The following is a 27,552-nucleotide window of genomic DNA, read 5'->3' as shown; positions in this document are numbered from 1 at the left end:
TGAAAAGGTAACAGAGAATACCTCTGGATTTGGGCAACCTCCCAGAGAAAAACTGGAGGCTTCTCCAGGGTGGCAGCCACAGAACCTGCTCCATGCCCTCATCAAGGCTGCCAGTGAAGCCGTGGGAGTTCCCGTGTGACTCCCAAAAGAATCCCAGCAAGTCAGAAAGGAGCACCAGTTCAGCACAGCTTGACCAGAATATTTACATTTTATTAAATCTTTACAATCAGCAGTTTATAATCAAGTACACAATTATGTACACGGATTATATACATTTTAGCCCAGACTTTTACATCACAGTACATAGTTGCCCTTAGAAATATTGTATACACATATCACCAGAGAGTAAAACCCAACAATAGTGTTACAGCACCTGTTATTAGACATCTTTCATAAGAAAATATACGGCTGTAAATTGGGCTGGCTAAAAAAACGAAACTGAAATCTTATAAAATCTGAACATACAATATTTCATTCACAGAATGGTTTGTTTTCTATGTTCTGACTGATGCCTGTTGCATAAGATGTCCTGTTTTCAACCTCTCAACACGCCCTTACTGGTGCCTGTTCAGGTACACTGGCAGGAGGAGGAGGAGAACCAAAGCTGGGCTCATTCTGAAACTTCATTAAGAAACAATAAATGTAAACAATTAAGATTCCTTTAAGGTCAAATAAGAAATTAATTGGCTGATCTGAATTACATGGCATGGAATAAGTGCTAGTTTCAGCTGTGATTCCTGAATTCTTCAGTGTTTGATCCCATACAAATAAATGTACAATGCTATACACAAGGAAGGGCAGTTACTGATTAATGTATGAGCAACATTCCTTACGAAGGGAGCAGCCTTCCAAGAATTTGGGAAGAACACTCGCTCCTTTCTCCAAAAGGGTTTGTTGGGTTTTTTTTTGATAAATACATTCTTTTTGCTTTTTAAGATGACAGTAACAGAAAACTGACTTATTTCCAGGCTGATATGAACAGGTTAAACTAAAGCCTATGTCCTCGTAAGGAAATACAAAGTGAAAATAACCTGAATAAAACTCTTCCCCAATTTAATCCTCTTTCCCAAAAGGTCAACCTTCCCTGATTCAGTTCTGTAAACAAAGCTATGGCTCTCATGATGGTTTCAAAGGGAAAGTAGAACTAACTGAAACAAGAAAAACACCAACCCAAAAGGAAGGAGGCAACAGTTATCTGAGGTAGGCCACCACCAAAACGCTGCGTCAAATCCACCTGGAGTTCTGGGATCACTGGAAATCCCTTACAAGGTAACATCTGCTGCTTTAGCAATAGGTGCAGAGAAAGCAGTTAAATAAAAAGGAGCTGGTGATGGCAAAGGAAGTTTATGTTTTCATAAAATTTGACATCTACACCTAAATCTGCAAGTAAAAAAAGAAAAGCTTGAGCTGCTGTATTGACCCAGTAACGACCAGAGGCCTCTGAGATATAAAAATAACTATTGTCACCACAAGAATGAAGATGATGTCCATGTCAAAGAGCATGGGAACAGAAATGCTCCTTTGTGGCACTGAGCACTGACAGATCAAAGGAATTATCCGAGGGAAAACGTTTGATCTGCACCCTGATGGGTTTGGTCCTGGTCAGGTCCCTTCAAGCCCGGGCACTTCCAGGGCTCCAGGGAACCAAGGACACTTACAAGGCTCCCATGGTCAAATGCTTCACATGAAGAAACTCATGTAACTAAAAGCATAAATAAAAACATTCCCAACTGAAAACCCCAGCCCTGCTCTCCAGTCCAAACCTCCAGTTATTTGTGCAAAGGAATTAGAACTACATTTAAAATTTCAAAGGACACTTTTTCACTCATCTTCCTCAGCTCCCTCCTACCCTAGAGAAGTTATGGATGATCCCTGGATGGACTGCCATGCTCTCAGAAGGTGCCTGTGCATTGTGAGACTCTTGAAAGCGAGTGTGGCTTGGATACATGGATACAACATTGCCTGGGATTGCTCTGCTCACTGTACAGGAGTATAAATACATACAGTATGGCTGTGCTAATTAACAGTTGCATATTCAGCACATATAATTTCACCAGCTAAATCAAAGGTGCAGTTCAGAGTGGGGCTTTCTTTTTTGTTTATTCCATCGTAACCACGAATGTAACCCTTCATTTTTAGCCTGGTGCAGCATATAGGCAGTGTTCATTTAATCTTTAATATAAAACAATTCCTTAAACCACAATTCACTAAAAGCAGTTTATATAAATCAAGTTAATTAGTTTTTGGCAGTTTCTTTGGACACAGTCAAAATGTCTCTACGTTGTTTAAACTTCCCCATTTTTATTTAAATAGTTTTTCACAAGGGGGATAACAAATTAGGACTCAAACTTACCTGTAACAAACTCCAGAGCCTGGAGTAACATCCCTGGGCTCTGAACTATCGACCCAACAGCCCAAATTGTTGCACTTCCCTACTGGCATTGGCCTCCCTGCCTTGAATATCACACATACAGAAGTTGCATATAAAAAGAACGACAACGAAGTCAAGCTGTTAGAAGTCAAACTTGTAGAAAAAGGAAGGATTTGTTTCAGCTGATGTAGCTCTGTGTCCTCTCCATTTCAATTCCGGATCTCAGGGCAGACTGGAGTCTTTCAACCTGGGAGGCCAAAGGAAATACCTGGGACTCAACACCTGCCTTGTCCAGTTTACCTCAGCCTCGAGCATGACCTTCCCTCACCTTTTCCTGGTGGGCCCCACGGCTGGCTCAGTGTCCCTGGTGGAACCTGCTCACACAGTGCCTTTGGTTTGGATGGGAGCAGGAGGGAAAACTCCCACGGCATCGTGGGATGGGGTGATGAGCAACACTGCTGGGTCTGATATGTCAGGACAAAACCAAACTGCTCCCAGCTGTGCCTTAAAGACACGACAACTGGGAACAATTTCCCCTGCTGCTGTTGCCCAGGATTCCAGCTGGGGAGGGGTCCAGCAGGACACTGGGGGAGCTCCCAGTGCCGCCGTCGATAACCGGTGCTGGTTTGTCACCCCCCCTGCTCAGCTTCTGCTTCCCAGGGCCCAGGGGAGCGTGTCCTCCCGGAGCCTGGAACGCAGGAATCGGGCTCCTTCCCTGCCTGGGCTCCAGCCCCAGCCGTGGGGCCACACAAAGGCTTGGATTGCACGTTCCCATTTTGAACTAGGAGGAATTAAAAGATACAAAGCACGTGCGGGGTCTCTGTGGTGTTCCCCAGGGGACACCTGGCTGCTCATCACAATACTGAATATGTTTGCTTGGATATCAGGGCCTCACTCCTACCCAAAGAGGTCTCCATTTGTTTATTAACAAATAAGTTACTATTACAAGTCATAGCTCATCCTTTTCCATCATTTCAAATGCTTCTATATCTTCATTCCAGTCTGCTAATATGGATTCCATAGGTGTGACTTTATTATCCCAGTTAACTTTGGAATTTGACTCTGTCTCAGTTTGTTGTTCCTGAGGCTGGTTATCCCCTGATGTACATGCTGGCTCTGGAGCACCGGCCTCCTCGGTCCCAGGGACGTAGGAATCCTGATGTGAAATGGGAACACTGGCACTGTCTGCGTTAGCAGGAGATAAAGAACCCGGGTCAGCAACATCTGAGCTCTCTCCTCCTTCCTTGGGCTCCTCACTGGCTGCACCAACATCCTGAGATCCTGAAGCAGCTTCCTCTGCATTCTGTTTATGTGAATCGTTTTCAGTTAATTTCTGGTCCATATTCTCCATTTCCAAGTCTTTGAGAGGGAAGAAAAAAAAAAGAAAAAAAGAGTTAAAACAACCGTAGGAATGCAGCATTTTATTATGTATTTCAAAAAAGCAAGGTCACTTCCCTTGGCCTTATTTCTTCAAGAAAGTGCAGACTTTCCAGTGATATGAAAATTTAATGTTACTAAGGACCATTTTTTTACAAAGAGAGGGGAGGGAAGACTTTTAAACACATTTTAAATGATGGCAAACAATGCAGTGAGGCTTGTTTTGGTTCCTCAAATGTCAGAAGTGAAATGTCAGTGCTAGTTACCCTCCTTCAGTCTTAGCAAATACCCTGAGTGCACTGAACTGTATTACTGGATTTTAAAGCACTCCCAGATCCACCAGGATCCCACACCTGAGCAAGGGACAGCTGGACAGTTTTATAAGTTTACTGAACTGCGATTTTAAGAGAGTCAAGGGCTGAGCCTCCCCCATCACACCCCCCCTCAAACTACCAGCACGTATCCCCAGTCCCAGTCTAGCTCTCCAACAGCTGCCCAGTTTAACCATGATGCAGATTTCTCTGGAGTTTGATCATTATGGCCAGAAAACAGGACACTGATATTTCAGGACCTGTAGGGAATTTAACTGCACATGCCAGTTTTGACATGGGATACTTACTGCTATCAATAATGTAGTTTGGAATCATTTTACCTTTAAAGATTGTTGCTGGGATTCCAAAGGGAAGCACGAGGGGGGGGGGGAAGAAGCAGATATGGATTACAAATTCTCAAAGGCAGAGCTATCTTGTTTTGAGCATTTTGTTAGAGCACTTAAGCACAGTTACAAACAGAAGGGAGTTGTAAGCTAGGAAGAAACAACACTAGATTGGAGCATATCACCTTTGCAAGGGTGCACAAGATAAATGCTGTCACTGATTTTCTAGAGAAACTTTTCTTACCTACTCTGCTTAGACACAGCAGTCCTATGAGGAAGGCTTACAAGAGGAAAATCTGGAATTTTCTGCCCTATTCAAACATTTCAACTGGGAATGTATTAGCTTGCAATTTTCTTGTATTACACAAGAAAACCCAGGAAACATCTGAGGTCAGCAGCCTCATGTCTCATGATAACCACTTCTCCTTAGACAGGCAAAATAGTTCTAACACTTGTCTCTCTCCTTTTGGGTACTAGGAATGTCACTGGGGAGTTTGGTAAGGGAGGGGCATTGTCAATGTAGGGCACTGGAAACACTTAGACTGTTCCTGATGCTACTTCAGAGCACATGATGAGAAAAAGGGCTCAAAAGGAATCCAAAAGGCTGTATTTTTCTCATTAGTCAAAGTGACATTTAACTTAGGAACAGCATTTCTGGATGTTAACTTGTAGGGGGAAAGGGCAAGGATACATCTCAGATAAGGGCTTTCCTAATCAAGAACTCATTCCTGTGTCACACAGAACTATGGCACCTTTGGGCAGCACAAATTATTATTGTACATTTTGCACTGTGCCACAGCACAGATGGAAGCTGCATTTACAGAAATGCCCTCCAATCTTACCTCTGTCTTTTGCTTTATCAGACAGGAGCACCTCCACAGCCTCGTACTCCCGGATTGCATCCAGGATAATGTTTCCTTCCTTGTTGAAGAGGAAGAGCATGGGAATTGTGATATCGTCTGTATTCTTTCCATCCCCAGCCATTTGGAAGAGAGGAGCTGTGTCACTGCTGCTGCCCTCATTGTCATCTAGGCAGGGCACACAAAAGGAAAGGCAAACTTCCTGTTAGATCAAACTGCAGCTCTGAGCTTTGGCACACTGGGAGCTGCTTTCCCTGCCCAGAGAGTCCCAGGCACAGCATTCACTGGGAAAAGCAAAACCCCAACATGGGTACTTGTTTTCCTTCTCGATTTTCATTTGTATCCCCATTTTTCCTCAGCAGTTAGTACTGACAGCACTCTGTGATCCTTAAAATAGCAACTTTTAATCTGCAGAGACAGTGAAAATCCCCATCCCAGTTTGTTTTGCTGCACTTTCTGCACAGAGCTAAACCCAAAACGTCTCTTCATCCTCTGAAAGCACAGCTTCTGTGCTGGCATCTCAGCCTAACAGCTTGTCAGCTTTCCTGCATCTTCAAATCTGTACAATTAGGTTAAACTCACACAAATGAAGAACTTAGAATTTTATTTACCAATAACAATGCCTCCTATGGCTCCAGCTTTCTGAATGTTTCGTGCTTTTTCAGCAAACATACATTGGCCTCTCTGCATCAGAGCAATTTTCTCTTTCACTGCCTCAGGATTAGTGATCTCTGAGCATCCATTATATGGCTTAATGGTTGCAACAAATCCTCTTGTCTGTTTGGAAAAAACAAAAATAAAGAGAGAATTAAAGCAGCAGGTTCAAGCTTGTAAAGGATTCCCACATATTTTTGTTTCTTCACTTAATCTAATGCATTTAGTGTTGTCTCCTGTCAGTGCAGGCAATCTGTACCCTGAAACTGGAGTTCTGAGAACCAAAGAATGCCTGGCTGAAAACCCAATTCTCATAATCAGAGTATTTTGTCTACACTGGTGAACTGTTGTCTCTGGAAGTTTTTCTTCTGTGAACTGCTAGTCTGGAAAACTCCTCTTTGGGGCTGCAAATTGCCCAACTGAAGCCATGGGGGTTTCCTACTTCTTCCAAAAGGGAACATTGCTTCTGTGGTATTTTCTTCTTCCTTTTAGAAAAGCTTGCATAAGAACAGCTTATTTTAGCTCTAAAAGGGCTTCTGCAACTCATGGCTGACATGGGAGGAAAACCTTCCTTTAAATCAACATCTCTTCAGCCATGCCATGCTGCAGGTTGGATAAATTTGTTTCAAAAATCATCCTGTGTATGTATTTTAAATCCTAAACCATGGCTGATGACTCAGGAGCAGAGCACAGTGATAAGCCACTCATCTAAATGACTGTCACTGCTGTCATTCTGTCACTGCTGGGCCCTGTCATTTTAACAACTGTAATTAATTGATCCCCCTCCACCTGGCTGCCCTGAAATACTGCCAGGACAGTAAAATTAAGGCTTTTGCAATAAGGAAAGGAAGAGAAAGCGAGGGACAGATCTCACACACACCCCTGCTTTGTGTTTGGATAAGTCCATCCCAAATTGTGCTGGCCCAGCAGTCAAGACCACCCTGCCAAAGAAGGGATGGGAAACAATCTGAACAGCACGAGGAGGGAGCTGCTGCTCTTTCTGCTGCTGACTGGAGAGTTCAATCATCTCCTGCATGAACCGTAAGCCATCCTCAGCATCCAAGGAACTTGCTGCCTGCAGAGGAAAGAACCAATAATCACTTTTATCTTAAATGTTTGAGAAACTTGGGGGAAAAGAAATGCAAGTTATGTTTGCTACAAAGATTTTCAAATACAGAGTGGATGCTCGTTGCCACTCAGTCATCATTTCAAATCAGGTTTTTTAGGACCTGAACTGCCAAGAAGACTGAAAATATACAAATACACAGACCTCCTAAGGAAATGGAAGTATCTCACACTGAAAGCAGTGTTTTCAGATAAGATGTTGTGAGCTACATCACTTTAACATGAACACCCTCCATCTCATTTAATGCAAGATTAGTTAAAAGTCTTGCTGAGGTAAAATATTAACAAGCATCAGCCTGCTAAATATAGCTGCATTTCCAGCTCATGTGCCTCCTTCCAGAGTCTGGCTGTCCCTCCTCAAGCTCCAAGTGTCAAATATCATTGCTAGTAGGATTTTGCTGAAATTTCTGGAAAAAGAATATACCCTGTCAGGCCTTACTTGCACAGCATGCTGCACTAATTGCACCCGTCCATCTTTCAGATGGATCAAACTGACTCCCATCTTCTTCAGTATCTCCAAGTGCTCAGGATTACTGGCCATGAAATCTCTGGCTCTCAACGGTGGTTTTGGTCCACTTCCCAAACTCTCTTCTCTGCCAAAAGATATCAGAGATCAAAGCTTTAAGAACTGGGTTATTCTTGAAACAGAACTCTCACATTATCCCCACCAGCACAAGGTTAGAATTCTTTGCAGTAACACCGAGTACCAGCTTCACTAGAATGCAACTTCTCAATCAATATATCCTTTTGAAAAAAGTTGTCAATATTATCAGTAATTTTATAGTGCAAAACACCCCCCCAACACTGATAACACAACTGCCATATGCTTGCTCTCATTTCTAATTAGTCTGCCTTATTGTAAGACTGACTAAAACCAGTTTCCCTCACGCAGTTGCTACTCAGTGTTACTCATGAAGTATAAAAATAAAAGAGGTGGTTAGAAAGATAAACTTCCTCGGCTTTAACACTGTCCTAAATCCCTCAGAACAGGTGTAGTTATATATGGCAGCATGATTTGCTTACTACAAAGAAGAGTTGCAGAACTGTTCAAGAGACTATAGAAATTAATTTTAGAAAATCAGAGAGATGTGTACTTCCTGTAATACTCCAAGTGGGAATCTGTAGCCCAGGTATGTGGCTCATTAAGCTCCTTTTGCTCAGAAAGACTTGCTAATTCCTGCTGGAAATGAACTGAGTCTTGCTGATGGTGCCACAGAAACCATGACTGATTTTTCCTGTACCTAGGAATCCACTCCCAAAGGACTGCAAGCTCGAGCAGTACATCCAGTACACCTCATATTTCTCCTTCCATGCCTAACAGATCCTATTCCACTCACTCCTGTGCTAAAAACAAAGACAGAAAATGTTCATCTTACGCTCTGGAAATACCCCTGGGACAGCTCTTATCCACCACGTTTTTCAGAGGTTCACGAATGCTCTGAGCAAACATCGGGTCATTCGGGAAAAGAATCTGGGTGTTGGGACAGGTCCAGTCAAAGTTGCTGTCGTCCAGCTCTGTGTACTCTGTGGTCTAAAATGAGAGATACACATTAATAAAACGCAGGTTACATTTTCATATTGAGCAAATGAACAGATAAACCTCATTGCAGTGATCTGTGTGCTCAGGACACGCAGCAGCTGAGTGCAACAAAGGGGAATCAGGGATAGATAAATACGACACCGATTCTGATTTGTAATTTAATAAATTTATACACAGTTTCCAATTTTTTTTTTTGCAGAAACAGCTAATCCTCTGCTGGCAGACACTAATTCTCAAGCCTGGTCATGACCCTGCAGTTTTCTGTGCTGGACAACTAAAGGGAGTACTTATGGTGTCATTTGCTATTGCCTTTCCACCAAGTGACCAGCTGCAGGCCTTGGGTCACTCCTACTTTGTGTTACCAAAATTCTCACAGCTTTTCCTATGAACAAAAGATTCTCCTCCTCAGGAGCCACACAGGCTTGCAAGTCTGAATCTATATATAATTCAAAGAATTTCTATTTTTAGGAAAGCTGACAGAGTTAACATTTGCACAAATTGCTGGTTTGTAACACGTGAAACCATGTGGAAAGTGGCTGGTGGTTTGGAGCCATATTTAGCCTGTCCTTAGCTTTGCAACTAACTGGTTAGATAACCAGCAAGTTCATTTTCTCACCCGTAAAAATTAATGTAGTATTTATCTATTTGAAACAAAACAAACCACCCCTCCTGTTTGCAATTAAAAATCAAGTATTTAAAGGCTTCCTAAAACCCAAGACCTAAAGGGCTACTAGTTCACAGGAATAGTAAGACATGACCTTTCCTGTTTATGAGAACAAATACAAACAGGATGTTGGGTTCATGCTACAAACTATCTCACATGCAGTTTGCCTTCATAGCAGTGTGTTTATGTTAAAAATAATTTACACATTCCATTCATTCACATAAAATCCCATAAGAGTAACACACCCAACATCACAGCCTTTACCCATTTGATACCATTTTCAATGGATTTTTTGACTTGTATTATGTCCATTAACAAGTTTGACTTAAAGAGCTTAAGAAAACTGTATTTGAGCAATTTACCTTCTTTATTGGCCTTATATTGACATCTGTGGTTCTCAAGAGAATGACCTAAGTTAGGTCAGCCTTGACAGCTGTGGGAATCCTGCCTGTCTCAAAAGTATCTAATTCTTATATTGGGAACAAATGTCATATAAAATGCTCCTTCAGACCCTTCAGAAAACTTCTGGCATAGTGTAAAAAACAGCCTCCGTTTGCAAAACTCCAAGAAAAAAGGAAATAAAAAAATTCCCAGGGAAAGAACATTTCAGAGAGGGTGTGGGAGGGATCTCCACCATCAAGGAACATTAAAAAGCAACCCCATGACCCATTAAATACATTAAATATATTACCAATGTTAGAAATTAACATCAAGTAATTAAACATCTGTCACTGTCTAATGCTAGAGTGCATAAAACAGGGTGATTTCTCCTCAGCTGTAAAGATTTCTCCAGGACACAACATAAGCCTTTTCCTCTGAGCCAGGCACTAATGTAAAACTCTTAGTAAAGGTTAAAAATAGAGGCACAAATAAGGGAATTTATGTCCTTGATGTCTCAGACACTCCCACTTCCTCATGCATTTCTTCTGCTTGCCACTGTTGCTTTAAAGATAAATTATGTCACCTTATTGACCACAAAACCATAAAAGATGAGTATTTATGATGCTTCATGGCACAGTTGTATTGCTACAGGTTATTTTGGAAGGTTAAGTAATTTATAAACCCATAAGCAGCCTCACATTTACGCAGTAGATGCCTATTATGTGGATTAAAACAATGAAATATACCAAAAATTATAGCTGTACCTTGACAAAATAACTTTGAAGCTGTCTCACAAAACCTTTCAAAATATGCCAAGGGTTCATGCAGCAGAACAGACAACAAAAACTTGGGCATGTTATTGGAGATATATGGAGATAAAAACATTCTAGTGTGTTATTTTCTAATTGAGAGAGGTGGGGAATTATTTTCTTGTTAAATCTTGCTACTATTACAATTTCTCAAGGTTCAGCAGTGCGGAATCCAGTCACGGAAACATTATTCACACTCCTGTGACTGGCACTGTTAATATGATGAAATACTGCATATTAAATGTGTTGGAACTGGTGCACTGCTTCAAATTATGATTGAAAAATGAAGGAACTGATTCAAAGCACGACAAACTGATTTAGATTTGAGGTGTTACATACTGTGTTTTTTTTGGAGATGGTTTGGTTTGTAGTGGAGAGCCAAAGTGGCAACAGATGAGCTTCTGTAGTGAAGATATAATCTTCAATGTCAAAAATCATGTCTTCCTTGTCAGCAAACAGCAGGTACAGGTATTTAAACATCTCAGCCAGAAAGAACGAGTCCATTCTATGGGAAAAAAAAAAAGTGGATGTCCTTTAGGGAAATCTCCTTTGTTCTAAAACATCAGTAAAATAAAGACTGCTATTGCTCCAACTCTGAAGACTTCATGACTGTTATTGCTGAGCATAATTGTATTAGAATTCCTTCCACTTGGAAGAAACTCTGTTTGGAGGGCAATGATTCAGCATGTTCAGTACAAAACAGAATTACAGAAAAAACAAATAAATCTCCTTACAAACATACAGATTTGAAATATATTTTGTTTGAAGGTAATTCACCTATTGCTCTGAGACAAATGAACCATTGTTAAACTATTCTTATGGAACAAACTATAAAACTGTTGAAACAGTTTACAGACTAAGACAAATGGGTTATTTAAGACTTGACTATCAAACTGAGGACAGACAGCTACTCAAAATTCAATTAATTCAATTATATAAACAGGGCAATTTGATTTTTTTCCTGTATCTTTATACGAAGAAAAGAATGGTGAAAACTTTTACCTGTCTTCATGACTTCCCGTGCGGACATCCTTCATTGCAGCAAACCCACAAGGAACTCTGGCATACTTGTTCAAGTTTTCAATGAGGGTTTTTCCTACTTCTAGATAGTAAGGGTCTCCCGTAGCCTGTAAAAGAAAAACAAACAAAACCCAAAACTAAGCACAGAGGTGCACTTACTGTACAATCAGCACTTTCTTTGTGAAGTACAAAGGACTTTTGCTCTTAGTCTCTAAGATCTCTTCAAAAGAGATCATCAACACCTAGGTATCTTTTAAAAATGGTTCTTTGTCGCTTAGTTTTCTTTCTAATGCTGGAGATGTAAAACAAAACTCCTAGAACAGTTGTTGATAATCAGCAATTTCATCCAGGTTATCTACAGAACTGGCTCCAGGAGGTCAAATAAGATGGAGATGTGCTACTCAATTTTGGATTGAAATAAAAGAGCAACAAAATTCTAGGTGCTAGAAAATGTGACCTAAAGTCTGAGGACTGAACGTGATTGTACCTTATACAAGAAGTAAGTGCTTTCAGCAAATTCAGGCCTTAGAGGATGCTGAGCCCAGTGAACTCTGAAGTCTGTTGTGAATGCCTGAGGATGAGAAAGGACAGACAGAAATAAATGCAAGAATGAAAAAACCAAACGTGGGTTTATTCTGAATTTAATGTTAACTATACTACCAGCCAAGCTTTGATAAATACCATTTTTGCAAACATTCTCACCACCTGACATCCAGTGCATTAAAGTGTCATTGCAAACTGACAGATGGTTAAACAGCTGTCCCTAAATTAATGACACAGACTAGAAGTCAGGTATCTAAAAATCTCCTAGTCTGTGTATTCACTCTTTCCCAATGGAAAAGCCACTTCTGTCACACATTTACTACTTCACACAAAGGTTTAAACTATGTCTTTTCTAAAGGGGATGGTCTATTGGCTTAAATACAACTAAGTGACCTTTCAAAGGTTTCTTCATAAGTATAAAATACCAAAAAAGCAACCCAAAAAACCCACAAGGAGTCGAATCATACCATTTTAAAAGCACTCAAAAAAAAAAAAAGAATCATTCCAATGCTTAGAGAGCATTCTTTGGTCTCAGTAACCACATTAGGTGAATGTGATGTTAATTAAAATGTTCTCTAGCAGAAATAAGCTTACTCCAGAGAAAAGTCAAAATTAAACTTGGAGTCAGAAGCCTTCTCATACATTCTGGGTCATCACAGCTTAAAGACACACATTTCAGCAGGTAAACAAGCTTTTCTGGGCAGAATTCACTTGCTCAAAGACTTGCAGCATCTGCAGTAAGTCTGTGTACTGACTTTCAAGGACATTATGCAAAATTTCAGAATGTTCTCTCAGAACAATTCAGTCTTTGGGTTCCCTCCTTGGTTTAATACAGACGACTGTGATCTTTAGCATTAACACTATTATATTGCTAAGCAGCTACTACTAAATGTGATTATACAAGTTTTGCATAATGAAATGAGTCAAGGTCAATTTTGAAAGACTGAAATATAAAGTCTAAGCAATTGTTAATAGTAGCAGCTTCCCATTATTGTGTTAATTACAGCAGAACTGAAGGAAAATATTTCATATCCAGAACACAGCTGTCACATATGCAGACCTGCAAATCACATCAGAATGCTGTGGAAACGAGCCTTTCATTTTAATAACACATATACCTACTGGTTGTATAAGAGTACCATATATGTGACTGCTCAAATTGAGGTAAAAATCAGTCTACACAATCAAAAAACCACCACCTTACCTCTGGAAGAAAGTTATGCTTTTTTATAACCTGATAAAGCATCTCATGAGTTTCAATTGCAGGTCTAATATCGCCCTTCAACACCTAAAATGAAATAATAAAGTTAACACTAATTCACCAAGCATAGCAATAATATTCAAAGTTAAGCACACTCACTGTGTTCATGTAAAGCTACAGATCAATTACATACTGTAATTATTACTCCCTTTCAGTGTAAGCCACAAATATTCCAAATCAGTGAACTCATTAAGATTATTGACTACGTAGAACAAAGATCTCTGTCATTTACAGAGACCTGGAGTGGAAATGTGATCTAGTTTGTTTTAAAGATATAAATGGCACACAAACTAGAAAATTTGTCACTAGACTACTAAAAAGGCAGATTGAGTGTTTTCATGAGGAGAAGGAAGCAAATTATATGGACATACTTTTCTTGATAGTCAACATGGCCAGAAAAGCATCATAGCAATGAAGTGACAGGAACGAGTACAGAAATCATGGAATCACACAGTGGTTTGGGTTGGAAGGGACCTTAAAGCCCATTCAGTGCCTTCCCCTGCCATGGGCAGGGACACCTTCCACTAGCCCAGGTTGCTCCAAGCCCCATCCAACCTGGCCTTGGACACTTCCAGGGATCCTCACCCAGTATTTCTGAAAATCAAATTACTAAGCTTGACCTGAATGTTATATATCCAGTCCAGTTAATAATTTACTTGTTATTAAAACCATCTGCTCCTGGGTTTTAAACCTCACCTGCAAACCAGGGAAGAAAGCCAGCAAAGAATCCATCCAGGTGCGAGCATTTAGCATGGGTTTATGAATATGAACATCAAGAAGAAGAGGTGGTTGGCTGATGTATCTCATTATGGCATCGTAGTGCTGCCAAACAGCAGAAAAAACGAGCTTGTGTTACCAATACCATTCCAAAATCAGACAGAGCTCACCAGAATGGCATTTTATTTCAGTGGAAGAACCAGGACGACATTCCCAATCATTACTACATTTGGCAATGCCAGGAGGTTCTAGTTTTGCAAACTAAAAATAACTAAATACTGAAAATCTCCACACGCAAAACTTATCACGTTTTCCAAGTCATATACATACACAAAAGTATATTCAGCAGTCATGTGATAAACAAAGAACTATCACAGTTAAGACACATTTGTTTGGGCTAAATTTTTAAGCACACGCTGAAAAAGGCTGAAACTGCTTTCTCTGAACAAGAGAATTCAAAAACGAATGCATCTCAGAAGGAAAAGGAGGTAAAAAATCCCAACAAAGCAGCTGGACTTGATGGCTCAGAAGTTTAAAACCCACTAGCTCATGTGCCACCTTGCTGACTTCCAATCCTGTACTCCCCAAGGAAAATGCCTTTTTGGTTTTCTGGAGGTGCAACCATGAGCACGAGTCAAACTGAAAGGAAACACTTTAAAGATGTCACTCAAGGAAATATAATGGGGGCTGCACATTAGGAACATGAAATAATCACTGCACCTAAAGTGTTACAACAGGCCTTTAGCCACTGAATTACTCCAATTTTAATGTAAAATCATGCTGTATGATATAAAATCATTTTGCCATCTAAAATGTTTTTAATGGATGTCACTATTTTCAAAAGAAATAATACTCTTATGAAGGAATAAAGATGCTGACAGCTGCATAGTAATCATATAAATTTAGTAATCCAAGTGTGGTTTTCAACTTGTAAGCATATTTAAATGTGTCCTGGGCCTGAGGATCTGCAGTGCAAAGCAAGATCCAGACTTTGATTTTCAGATCTTTTCTGCTGCTCCAGGAGAGAAGCTGTACCCTGGCTTGTAACAAGAGGCTCTTACATTGTTTTACAGAAACATTTCCAGCATTATACTCTCCAAGGTCATCTCGAAATACAGCTTCCCCTGTACTGGAAAGCATGGAGAAAGGTCTAGAAGATTCTGGGGTTAAAATAACTGCTCAGGTGACAGCTAATCACCCACGATTAGCAAAAACCCTCAGTAAAAAGAGCTGGCACTAAACACAGCACAAGTCACAGAAATTCTGCTAAAGATCTCTTCACAGGCTGCTCAGGCCAACAGCTGACAACACAATTCCTCTTAAATCTGTTTTACAGAAGGCACAAACCTGAGCAAGGTGTTAACTTACCGTGTTAAACCTTTCCAGGAAACTGTCATCTCCCAGCAAGACATAGGCTTTTAATAAATATTCATAATAGGAATCTATTCCTGCTCCAACTCCACTATCTAGAAACAGGAGGAAATGAAAAGGTGGGTTTACTTTAAGTAGATACATGGGTGTTTTCCGTATTTTTCCATTTTGATTTCAAAGGCTTTTCCAGTAAAAGGAAAAGCCTTCTATCACTAGAATTAAGGTCCAGATGGATGCAGAGACATAACACTGTGTGCCAAAGCAAAAGGCTTTGCAATGCCAGTGCACATAAGAATAGGGAAGACATGCACTGAAGCCAGTTGTTTCACTTTCCTCAGAGGAAATCACTTCTACACTCCTATTTATATTTTTCCTATGTATTTATAGCAAAATCTCTAAAAGTTTATCCCAAGGTATTCCCCTCTCAGTATTAAAGTGAATCAGGGAGCACTTTGCAATGAATAAAACTGGTTTCTCTACCAAAAAGCCCTTTCAGGGCAAAGCCAGGCTTTGGTGTAGCAGGTTTATGCAGCACTGAAATGATGTAATACTTTTCTATAGTCTATAAGGGTGTTGGGGCTGTGTCAGGAGTTTTTCCCTGTTCCAAACCCCCGATCCTGAGCCAGGACATCACCCACCTTTTCGGACCCAGTCTCCAGTGTGAATGTTGATAGTGACACCCACTAAGTTGCTGCTGCGCTGCCTCTTCTCCCAGATAAAATCGAGAGCTTTCCGGGCATATTCCTGCAACAAAAGCCAAAGAAAAAAAAAAAAAGGAAATTAGAGAGACACAGATAATAAAGACTGTTATTCTTTTGTCTACTGAAATTCAGATGCGAGGAAGGAATAAGATGTTTAATATCTAGCAATTATAAATTGCAGTATTACACACACTTTAATAGTAACATATTCAGCCCACATTTTACACAGTTATTCAGTGGCTGATCAGCAAGATTGGTGCTTGGCTCCACAAGTGTTTGCCAATACACAAGTCAAACACCCTTCTGCATGGGTTTCCTATTCTAAAATAATGATGAGATAGTGCAACCTAATTAAAGTATTTCAAGAAATGTAACATCCTTAGAAACAAAATCCCTGTGTTCTTTCAGGCACCTCAAGGTGGAGCAGCAGCCCCTGTTCACTAATATCCTAGTTATACACATTCTTTACATGCCCCAAATTAACTTGAATTTAACATCTACTCAACTAAGATGACCTCAAACAGCAAACACATGCACGGGATTTTCGGGGGCCCAGCTCTGCTTCCGCTGGGTTCCACGACAGGAAATGAAATACCAGGCACCTCATGAAAGATTGAAAAAAATTCTCATCTGGAAAAGAGCTTGCCTTTTTTTTTTTTAATCAGATGGAGGTTGTATCAGATACCTGCAACTATTTTCATTTACCTTTCTGATAAGGTGTATTTCTGATAATACACCTTTAGGTAGGTCTTGCACATGTTCAGTGACTCTACACAACTGTGGGGTTTATTTATTTTAGTTTAAAGTGCATTTTAAGGACCAAGCACCTCACTTTTCTTCTTACTAGTCTGGATGTCTTTACCCCAAAAGCTATGGAAGCACTACCCTTATGCTGTTCTTCAGTACATTTATCTCATTTACTGTTGTATTACTGTAACTACTTTTAACCGAAATTATTTCCCGTGATTTAAAAAATAATTAAAACAATCAAACCTTAGAACAAAGCCCACAAACACAACAAATCTGCATACATACAATTTTTTTGTGCAGAACAGCTAAGACACTTGAATTTCATCCATTTCATGAACTCAAAATTACAAAAATGTAATAGAACACTAATTAACACCTAATCCAAAAAATAAGATATCATGGAAAGCAAACCTCAAATATAGATGTTCCTGTGAATCTGCTTAAAGCTGCAAACTCAAGGATCAAGGTACCAGCACAAGCTGTACAGGTATCAGTTTCTGTTCCTGTTCGTGCTTCTGGATGTCTTACACCAAATTTTAAGTTAACCTAGAGAAAAGTAGAGATTATCATCTTTGTATTTACTCTTGTAACTCTTAAGAATTTTCACTCTTGTGATTGTACAACAATCTACAGCTTCTTCTAAAGACAAGAGAAAAATAACCACACAGCCCTCTTCAGTTTTGCTTTGCTTTTACCACCTACTGTCAACTCAAATGCACAGAATATTATCCAGAAGCACCCAAAACACTCAACCCTCCCAAATAAGGACCTGTTGCCTGGCTCAGGAAACATTGGAATAACACAATACACCCTGAAAACCTAATTCTAGCAATTAATATTTACCAGCAAATCAGGAACTCAGAACGTCACAAGTGCTCTTGGGAATCAATCTTTGTGAACATCTCACTATTCCTGGCTCCAGAGAACACCTGTAATTTCTCAGCTTTTGATTTTCTGTCCACTTTACAAATACAAAAATGATTTGGAAACAGAGATAAAACCAGAACAACAGAAGTAATCCTGCATGACAGAAAGCAGAGAACTTACCCTTGGGTAAGGGAGACCACTAGTGGTGTTGAAGGCAGGTAAAAGCTTGTAGCCCAGCTCCTTTGCCATGTGCAGGAGTTCACCGTTGTACCACTGCATATATTCACCTTTTTCTTTCAGCATAATTGCCACTGAATGCCCACCTAGGAGACCTCTGAACACAAGAAAAATTATCCCCACCTCAAAAGGGATGTTCATCTGAACGGCAGTGCAAAGATCTCTACCATTTAGATGTGCATAACTGTGCTATATTCACAGAGCCCTAGTTTTCAGATTGCTGATGCAATTCCCTTCATAATCAAGGTTAGCTGCAGTTATTTTGGAAGCCATTCTTACTGTTTAGCAGTCCTGAACTGCAGAGGAATCACTGATTCAGCAATATTTGTCAGGAATAAAAACCAACAGCTCTAAAACTGCATATAATAACTAAAAATTACATGCTGTGATCCTGCACTGAGCACCAGAGGTCCCTTCCACTCTGAAATAATCTACTACCCCGAGTACTGAAATCTGCTAAATCAAGTGTTCAGAGCCATTTGTTAGCCTGTTTCCAATAAGAAAAAACACTGCTACCTCAGCAGGCACAGTTTTTTGAAATGAGAAAGCTGCTGCTGCAGGTCAGTTTGATCCAGTGCCACCGCAGCGAGTCCTGCCTCGCATTTTAAACCCTCTCAGGCAAACTCCTTAAAATGATGTGGAACAGCACAGGAACGTATCTCTGAAGGACATTTACCTAAAGCTCACCTTTTAAAGAGTTTTGAAAACGAAAGTTACTCACCCAAGGACTCTTATGTTGGTTTCAAAGACAGACACAACAATGTCATTATCTAAATTAACATCCGTTATTACTTTTTTTACAGCCTCTTCAAACTCTTTGGTTTTATTTAACACCTGGAATACAAAGGGAGGCAGGTGTTAAGTTCCAACACAGCTAATACAGTCACAGGCTATTTAGGTACAGTATATTTAAGTGCACGTAAAGTCATCCATTAAATATACATATAAAATTTAAAACCATACATTAATCAGTGGTATTAAGGGGTGTCCCCCAATAACTCTGCACGTTGCTTTAGGCTATAAAATGGGAAGCAAACTCACATACTTCTTTGTTAAGTTAAAGCCCCAAAAAAGCAAGAGAAGAAAGTATTTGAAGGAACTGTTGTAGTTTTCATTTTACAACAAACTCCAAACATGGCCCTCACAGCACTTGAAAGTTCTTACAAGCGACAGTCACTTCAAACAGAGAGCCAGAGATCAATGAGCAAGAAAAGGAAATTTAAAAGTAAGTCTGAGCATCAGAAGACAACCTTTTTGTTTTATCAAAGTTTATCGACAGATTAAACTTACCACAAGAGTGTCCAAGGTATCAATCAAGGTCAGTGAAAACCTACGAAAGGAAATTTAAAACAGATTTACTACAGACCTGTATGAGTAGAAATCAAGTCATTTTTAATAGTAACTGATACCATGGAAGAAACTAAAAATTCTCACAGACCACTGGGTGCCAAAAAATTAGTTGTACACAATATGTTTAATATGAAAACACTCTTCTAAGTTTCTTCTCTTTGTTAGTGACCAGGGTAGGAGCTCACTGAAAGAAGCTGTGATCACAAATACCTTCATTTACTGCAAAGCTTTCTAACTTCTTGTAAGCAAATTTCATTTTTATTCATAGTCTCAAATCAAATCTAGTAAGAAACTGAAGAAAGTGGTTTGAAGTCTTCTTCCAACTTCTGTTTTACTTCGTTTTTCAAAAACAGGAAGAATGTTGAGAGTCAAACTAAAAGAACGTTGAGATCTAAGCTAAATTTCTCCTACCAGCAGCTGTTCCAAAAGTAACAAGTGGCAGGCTCAAAATAAAGAATTACTTTATTGTCTTTAAAATAAAGAACTACTTTAAAATAAAGAACTACTTTAGCAGTGCCCAAGACCAGGCTGGGCAGGGCTTGGAGTAACCTGGTCTAGTGGAAGGTGTCCCTGCCCGTGGTAGGGGGTGGAGTGGGATGAACTTAAAGGTCTCTTGCAACCCAAACCATTTAGGATTCTATAATTATTCCATAAAAAGAGAACATCAAGTCAGATCCACATGGTTTCAAACAGGAATATCACAATAAGATCCCTAGATTTTCTCCAGGGCTGTTCTAGTGCATCCCAAGCTGAGTGGGCCTTTCCCCTACCCCAGTAATTATATGTATAACTGTATCTCAAATATATCTCATTCCAACAATTGCTCTATGCTAATGTTAAAAAACACACACCACACATAGAATTTACAGAACGTGATCGTGTTAAAACTGAGAACTTTGGAATCAGTTAAACCTGCCAATTAAAGAGTAAGCACCAAGAATTTAAGCAGGGTGTCCAGTGTTTGAGACCTTTAGGCAACACATGACTATTAAAATCCTAATTAAGTGCTGCTACATTACAATTTTCTTTAATTTGTAAAGACATAAGGGCATTCTGTGAGTGCTGTTCTACAAGAAGCAGTGTCTCTGTTAGGCAGTGGCTAAGCACAACTGCCAGCAGAGACACAGCTTTTTGTATGGCAAAGGAGGGAAACTGTGCCTTTCACAGCTCTAAAGCTGGTGTGCAAGTACCCTCCTGAGCTCTGCAGGGGGACAGAGCTGACCCAGCTGCCTCACCCTGGCACTTGTGACTGCAAGGGCTTGGAGAGAACATGACTCATGAGGCAGCTGGGAAGAAAAAGGATTAGACAAGAAATCTGGTCATTAATAACAGAACTAATTATAGGGTACAGAATAAAGCATGTATACAGGAAAATAATAAATAAATAGACTAGTCACTGCATCTAAGGGTCTGAAAGGGATTTTTACTCAAATGATAGCATGTTATCGTGTAAAAAAAGGTCATCAGGACTAAAAATACATTTTCTTGACAATTCTTTTCCATCAGTCGTATCTCTCAGTACCTCCAAAACAGCAGGTTTATATAGAAATTTCTAGACTAAGGAACTTTTGTATGTAACAAAAATAGCCAAAATAACATGCTCAATATTACTGAGACAATTAGAAGTAGTATTTAAGACAAGGACTTCAGCTGTGATTAATCCTATTCTGCTTAGGGACACTGAGCAGTGATATCAATAAATAAAAGCAGCAGCTATTTGTAATTAAGGATTTCCTCCACAAACTGCACACATACAAAGGAATCAATTAGAACACACTGAGACTAAGTCAACTCTTTGATTGTTCCATTTAACATGGAGGAAAAGTTCCTACATCTACATTTTTCTGGCCAAAGGATCAGTTCTTTCTATTCTAAGCTACCTTAAAAGACAGAACATGAAGTATGTTCATGTCTGAAATAATGTTTTATGCTTTGGCAAAGGCCTCAGGGTACCACACACATGATAATCATTTGACTGTTTTCAGAGAACTTTCAACTTAAAAGAAAGGCATTTTAAATAGCATTCACAAGGCCAGCATCATGGATAAGTTTATTTTTCAGCTGATCATTAACCCTTATGACCTCTAATATTAATAACATTAATGTCAGCTCACATTTGGAAGGCTTTCCTATGGAAAACACTTGGAAAATGGTTAAAAAAAGTGATTATAGAATCTGCTGAGTTGGAAGGGGCCCATTCGGATCATCAAGTCCAACTCCTGTCCCTGTGCTGGACACCCCAAGAAATTATCTTTGGATCTCATTCACTGGTCAATTCTCATGTCACATCATTTAACTTCACGGGAGGAAATAATCCAAGTATTTCTTACAAGTGCAAGTTTCTGGACATGCCAACTGAACAAACAAGTTTTATGGGCTGCAAGTTGTACTTAGATTAGATGTTCACAGGAGCCAGTAACCATTTCAAACACTAACTTTCCCAAGGCATCATCCACGTCCCCTCGACTCGGCTCCTGACCCCGGACTCGACCACGACACGTTAAAGGCATGAGTTCATCAGCGGGATACGCGTGTTCCTGTGGGGAACAAAACAAGGGAAGGAGTTACACTGCTCACAGCCAGCACAGCAACTCTGGTAAGGGATCCTACTTATGTTGTATCTCACAAAAACTGCATGGCAGTCACAGAGCCTTTGAGGTGGGAAGGGACCACTGGAGCTGATCTTGTCCAACTCCTCTACTCAAGCCTGGCCACCCAGACCTGCTTGCCCAGGACTGTGTCCAAACAACTTCTGAGTATCTCCAAGGAAGGAGATTCCTTTGGGCACCCTGTGCCAGCCCCTGGTTCCCTTTACAGTGAAGAAGCGTTTCCTCCTCTGTTTCAGTTTGTGCCCACTTCCTCTGAGCACCACTGAGAAGAGCCTGGCTCTGTCATCTTGACAGACTCCTTCTTCAACCTGGAAGGTCCTAGAGCCTTCTCTTCCCCAGGCTGAACAGCCCCAGCTCTCTCAGCTTTTCCTTACAGGAAAGCTGCTCCAGCCTCTTCCTCTTCCCTGCCGTGCAGTGGACTCTGCTCACTGTGCCCATGTCTCTCCCATCCTGGAAGCCCAAACTCCAGGTGTGGCCTCCCCAGTGTGAGCAGAGGGGCGGGATCACCTCCCTGACCTGCTGGCAACATTTTCCCGAGGCAGCCCAGGATTCCATGAGCTGCCTTTGCTGGCTCATGGTCAACCTGGTGTCCACCAGGACCCCCAAGTTCTTCTCTGCTGGGTGGCTGGAAATGATTAAACTGGGAACAGACCAACAAGACCTATTTTCTCTCTAAGCTCCCAGAGAAGTCTGGAACAACTAATGCCACATCCAGGAAAAAAAAATAAGAGCAGTTAATTGTGTGCTTTCTGCAATGAGGCACATGTGACACTTCCTGTGACGTTACCACCTCAAAGGTGAGTTTAAAACCTAAAACTAATGCAGGCATTATCAACTGGCTGGTACTTCATGGAGCATTTTGTGGGAATTAGACTTAAAAGGCACTTTGGAAACACTTCCCAATGAACATAAAGTGGGCCAAGGTGACAACCAGTGACAGGTAAGAGAACACAGAAGTTAAAACAATAAACCAGTAAATTACTACATAAGGCATAAAAAAAATAACATTCACCAAAAAAAAAGCTTGAAAAACCTGAGCCTTTTTCAAATAGAACTGACACTAATATAACAAATACAAAATTGACATTAATAAAGATGAATCTTAAAGATATCTAATTCCAAAAAACACACACGAAATCGCCTCTCCATTAGAAGCTCAGTGCAAACGATCTGGGATTTCATCAGGGAACTGGCTGCTCTACTGTGCTCTCCAGTTTGAATTTTAGTGGACAACTAACATGTGGCAGGATAAAAAACTCCAATTACTGCACTGAAACTGCAAATAAACACATTCAAAGTATTTCCAAATATATAGTACAAAAATAATCTATATTCAAACATGAAATAAAGGGAGTAAAAAGGAACATTTCTCTCTAAATAAACAGCTCTTACAGCAACTCCTTTTGAAACTGATGGTTTGTTTCCCTGTATATCACCCTCCTGACTGTTTTAGTCTTTGCACAACTCTTTGTTCTCCTTAAGTTCAACTACAAAAACCAGAATCTAGATCATTTTAACACAGCTCAGATGTTTCTGAATATCCTGCAAAGTATTCAGCAAAACATATTAAAGAAGTACACAACAAAAGCAAAGTCAAAACTTCTTAAATTATGGAGAGAGGAGTTATAAAAATTCTGGAGAAAATGGACTTTTAGTTCCATAAGGAACTGGAAGCATTTTAAAAAATAAAAGTTCACTTATTCCCTCCCTAGATCAGGAAAGGCTACTGGATCGAATGGTTTCCCAACTTGTCCCTGGCCTCAAATAACTGACATTTTCACATGTTCTTTCTGACAGCCAAGAAGAAAAAAACATCCTGATTATTACAAATATTGTTGAAGGACTGGGAAAAAAAACAAACCAGCAGCTTTTTATGCAAGGTTTCTGTTAATAACTAAAAAAAAAAAAAAAAAAAAAAAAAAGGGAGTTTCCCTTGCAAGCAAACATGAATTTTCAGTCTTCTAAACACACATATCTGAAATCCATATTAATAGAAACAGAAAATCAAAACTTTTCAGCTGGCTCTTTCAAAAGCACCTGCAAAAGTACTTAATTCTCTTGCTGTCAAGAGTCAGGTCTGACACCCTAATCTTTTCTTCAGCTTTAAACAAACAAGTCACATTTCTCTGTTTGTTTTGTGCTCCAGTATACGTGGCAAGTCCACATCCTTCTGGCTCCAAAGTTTCCAGGATAGCTGAAGTTGTTCCTCTCTTTCAACCCGAATTTTCTTGCTTCAGATGTAGCAAGAACCGTATGAGCTGCCTGTTTATCACTCAGTGAACAGCAGGAGCACAGATCCTTGTAGTATTTTAAGCAATCTTGCCAAATGCACGACTTTTTCCTTGGGGAAACCCAAGCCAAGTGTTTTTCATGGAATCAGGTCCCAGGTAACCAGTTCCAAATTATCTTCAAAAAACCTGATGTTTGGTTAAACTGCTAGAGGTGGCAAAAGTAGAGAGCTGATGATACAAAGAGAAACTACATCCCTTCTACCCATTCCAGGGCCCTGGACCTCTCACCTGCTGTATAAACTTATAATTCCCAAGCTTTTCAGCTGGTATTACATATCAAAGTGTTAAACCACGACACAGAAACTGGGACATGTGGCAAGATGCTGCCAGGAGACAGCGGTTTGTGCTGCAGGAACTGGTGCAACCTGAGGGGTTTCTGCAACACCCACAAAGAATGTGCAAGACTGTCAATGGAAGGTCAGTCAAAATGCATCTTTTATATTTATCTGAGTCACACCTGCAGTTTCTCCCCAGAAGTGTGTTACTTAGAGTATAATGGACTATTGCTTGAGGCAAGTCCACTCTCAGTAATTCTTTATTCTTTAGCAGATCTAAACCAAGCTGACTATATTTCAAGGTGGGTTAGAATGGTTCACAGATCTAGAACACAGGGACACCTGCACAGAAAATCACAAGTCATAGCAAAAGAAACCATAGTGAGTGTGACTTATGGTCATATGACACTCACATCCTCAGCAGAGTCTGGAATGCCTGCATATGACACCACATCCCCTTTCTGGGGTTTGTAAAAGGGTCACCAAACTGCACCTGACACGTCTGACCGATCAAGAAATATTACATGGCATTTTTACCTACAAAGTAAGTGAGATCAGATAGTTCTCCACAATCTGATGGCTACAAACAGCTCTCCTTGAGCTTCCTTTTCCTACCAGATTTAGGAGTCTGGAATTTCAAACCAAACACTTTACTAAAGATGAGAACTGTTGGAAACATAAGATAAAGTGGTTTGGGAAAGATCGGAGATCTTCCCAAGAGATTAGAGCAGAGATCAGGAGAGTTACCACGGGCAATTCTGAGTTACCCCTCCAAAAGCCACCATAACCCTCCTGACACTGCTCTTCCTGAAAGTAACATTTGTTCATGTCTTTTTAAAGGCTGTACAGGTGCTGTTATTTATTTTAGCTTTGTTTTCACCCCTCCCTCCCGGATACTTTTCTAGAATGTCATGTACTGCGGGCTGATTTCTCTCCCAGGTCAGCAACAACTCCTCTGACAAACATCAAACAAGTATTTTACTCACCATATAATTGCTATATGCATGATCAAACATTTCAAGCACTTGATTTCTAAAAAAGAAAAAAACAAAAGTGTTAGTGGTCTGTCTCCCAACAGCCTTTAATGCACCATCTTAGATGAATCACACTTTAATATCTGTCTGAATATCAGTAACAGGTCCTTTACAAACACACTCTACTCAAGTAAATGAGATACAGAATAGTGATTTTTCCTAATTTAACTACTTTTGGTCACTGTGGAAAGCCTCTTTCTTCACCTAACATGAAATTAAATATTTGGGGATTTCCTGGCAAGCAAATACTAAGGAAAAGTCTTGTAGTTGCATTTATCTTACCAGTCTGAAAAGCAGCCAAGGTGAGAAATGCTACTATATATAAAAAAAAAATCCAAAAAGCACATTGTTTTTTTGAGAGACAGCTTTACTTCCAGTCACTCCTAACTGTTTTACTCAGGAGCCCTGCAAGCAAAAGAGGATGCTAATTCTACCATCAACATAATTCACAATCTCTGCTGATAAGACTGAACATAAACGAGCCAAGAACACCACAGTTATACTGTAAATATCCAATTTAGTTCAATGACTTGGAAATTTGAGAAGTAGCTTTAACTCATCAAGTGCATTAAGTCATCAAAAAAGCAGAGGATGGTGCTTTTTCCAGGTACTTCACAGGATCTGGGATCTGCAGCAGCAGACAAAGCCCCAGATGAACTAAGCACACAAAGCTGCTTAAAATTTACATTTACTGGGCATTTTCTGGGACTGACATGACCCTGTCATTAAATAAATACACAGATTACTTTATTTAGAAGTGATCCCAAATACAAACCATGGCAGGACATGACCTACACATCCCTGAGGCATCAGATTATGTTTTAAGTGCAAGATATTAATGCAAAAACTTTAAAACCCATCAGGGAAAGAAATTAAAACTCCTTGTTGTAGCCACACGAGCAAAGAACACAAAAAGATTATACAAACAAAATGCCCTGAGAACACAAAGTGGGAAACTCCAGTAACTGTAAACACGGGAGTTAAATATCAACTTATATCTGATGTTTGGACTTGAGGGTCTTGGGGGCCTTTTCCAACTTGAGGGATTCCATGATTAATAGCCAGGAGAGGATCCAGAGTGCTTCTCAAGCAGATTTTTTGCATCACTATTCTGCACCACTGAGCAGAGGATGATGAAACTGCCCCAGTAACATAACAAGATCGATATGCTCGATTACAAACTTCTTTTACAGAAATCCCACTTAACGCAGGGAAATATATTTCCAGCTTGCCATAACCTTTACCCCTCAGCCAAAAAGTACACCAAGAGAGAATCAGGTTCTGACGTGTACATGCACAGTTTAGCTCACACACAGGAACTCGGCAGGAACATGGATAAACATTTACCTTTTTTACGACTCCCGCACTCTCACGGAGGCAGGGCCACAATTAAACCAACCGAGAGCGGAGCTGGAGTCACCTTTGATCGCTTTTACCCCTAATTCCACGGAACCGCCGGCTGAGCCCTCCTGGACGAGGTGCCAAGCGTTGTGAGCTGCGGGTTCCCGGAGCACATGGAGTGACCCCCGAGCAGCCAGGGGGCTGGGGCTGGCCCGGGAGCCCAGCGGGTCCGGCACACCGGCCGCAGCGCCGGCGGGGCCGGTGCCAGCGTGTCCCGGAGCTTGGGGACAGGAGACACGTTCCCGGGGCTCCGCGCCCGCCCCAGCCCCGGGGGCGGCTCAGCCCCGCTGCCCGCCGTCCCTCCCCGTGTCCCGTCCCGCCGCTCACCCCAGCCGGCGCTTCTCCTCCCTGCTCATAGCCCCGGCGCCCGGGGCGGCCGCCAGCACGGAGGAGGCGGAGAGCAGGCCCAGGGCCAGGAGCCTCCAGGGCCGCCTGCAGCGGGCGGCGCGCTCCCCGGCGCGGCAGGGCGGCGGTGCGCTGGGGGCCATGGGGGCCGTGTGGCGGCGGTGCCGCTACTCCCGCTGCCGCTCCCGGTCCCGTTCCCGGCCCATGGCGCTGCCGCCGCTCCCGCGGGGCCCGGCCCGGCCCTGCCCGGCCCCTGCGCGCGCCCCGGGGGCGTAGCCAAGGAAACCGCCTCGCGCCGCCGCCGCCGCCGCTTCCGGGACCGCCGGGCCAATGGGGGAGCGCAG

General features: G+C 41.0%; 1 protein-coding gene across 6 annotated transcripts; it reads right to left on the bottom strand.

The window, feature by feature from the left end:
- Nucleotides 1-189: 189 nt before the first annotated feature.
- On the bottom strand, nucleotides 190-27,467 carry EDEM3 (ER degradation enhancing alpha-mannosidase like protein 3). 6 transcript variants are annotated; one of them, XR_010432571.1, is made up of 22 exons: nucleotides 27,191-27,467; nucleotides 25,415-25,460; nucleotides 21,690-21,790; nucleotides 19,194-19,233; nucleotides 18,625-18,737; nucleotides 17,847-18,000; nucleotides 17,211-17,345; nucleotides 15,987-16,092; nucleotides 15,346-15,443; nucleotides 13,957-14,082; nucleotides 13,204-13,287; nucleotides 11,944-12,027; nucleotides 11,439-11,563; nucleotides 10,776-10,941; nucleotides 8,419-8,573; nucleotides 7,482-7,635; nucleotides 6,798-6,992; nucleotides 5,875-6,040; nucleotides 5,246-5,431; nucleotides 4,368-4,415; nucleotides 2,988-3,730; nucleotides 190-2,955 (listed from the first exon to the last, which is right to left on the bottom strand). XR_010432571.1 is itself a non-coding variant. In XM_064664049.1 (21 exons), exons 1-21 carry the CDS (start codon nucleotides 27,349-27,351, stop codon nucleotides 3,321-3,323), a joined length of 2,853 nt encoding a protein of 950 aa, XP_064520119.1. In that variant the 5' UTR covers nucleotides 27,352-27,467; the 3' UTR covers nucleotides 190-3,320. The 6 variants fall into 6 exon arrangements, 5 of the variants coding, with proteins under 5 accessions (XP_064520119.1, XP_064520120.1, XP_064520122.1 ...); XM_064664049.1 differs by having other exon boundaries at nucleotides 190-3,730; XM_064664050.1 differs by having other exon boundaries at nucleotides 190-3,730; nucleotides 4,401-4,415; nucleotides 27,191-27,466.
- Nucleotides 27,468-27,552: the final 85 nt, after the last annotated feature.

This window comes from Pseudopipra pipra, chromosome 9 (assembly GCF_036250125.1).
Source record: "Pseudopipra pipra isolate bDixPip1 chromosome 9, bDixPip1.hap1, whole genome shotgun sequence".
In the NCBI taxonomy this organism is placed as follows: Eukaryota; Metazoa; Chordata; class Aves; order Passeriformes; family Pipridae; genus Pseudopipra; species Pseudopipra pipra.
The sequence above is the reverse complement of the archived record's forward strand: the minus strand, read 5'-3'. Positions and strand labels throughout refer to the sequence as shown.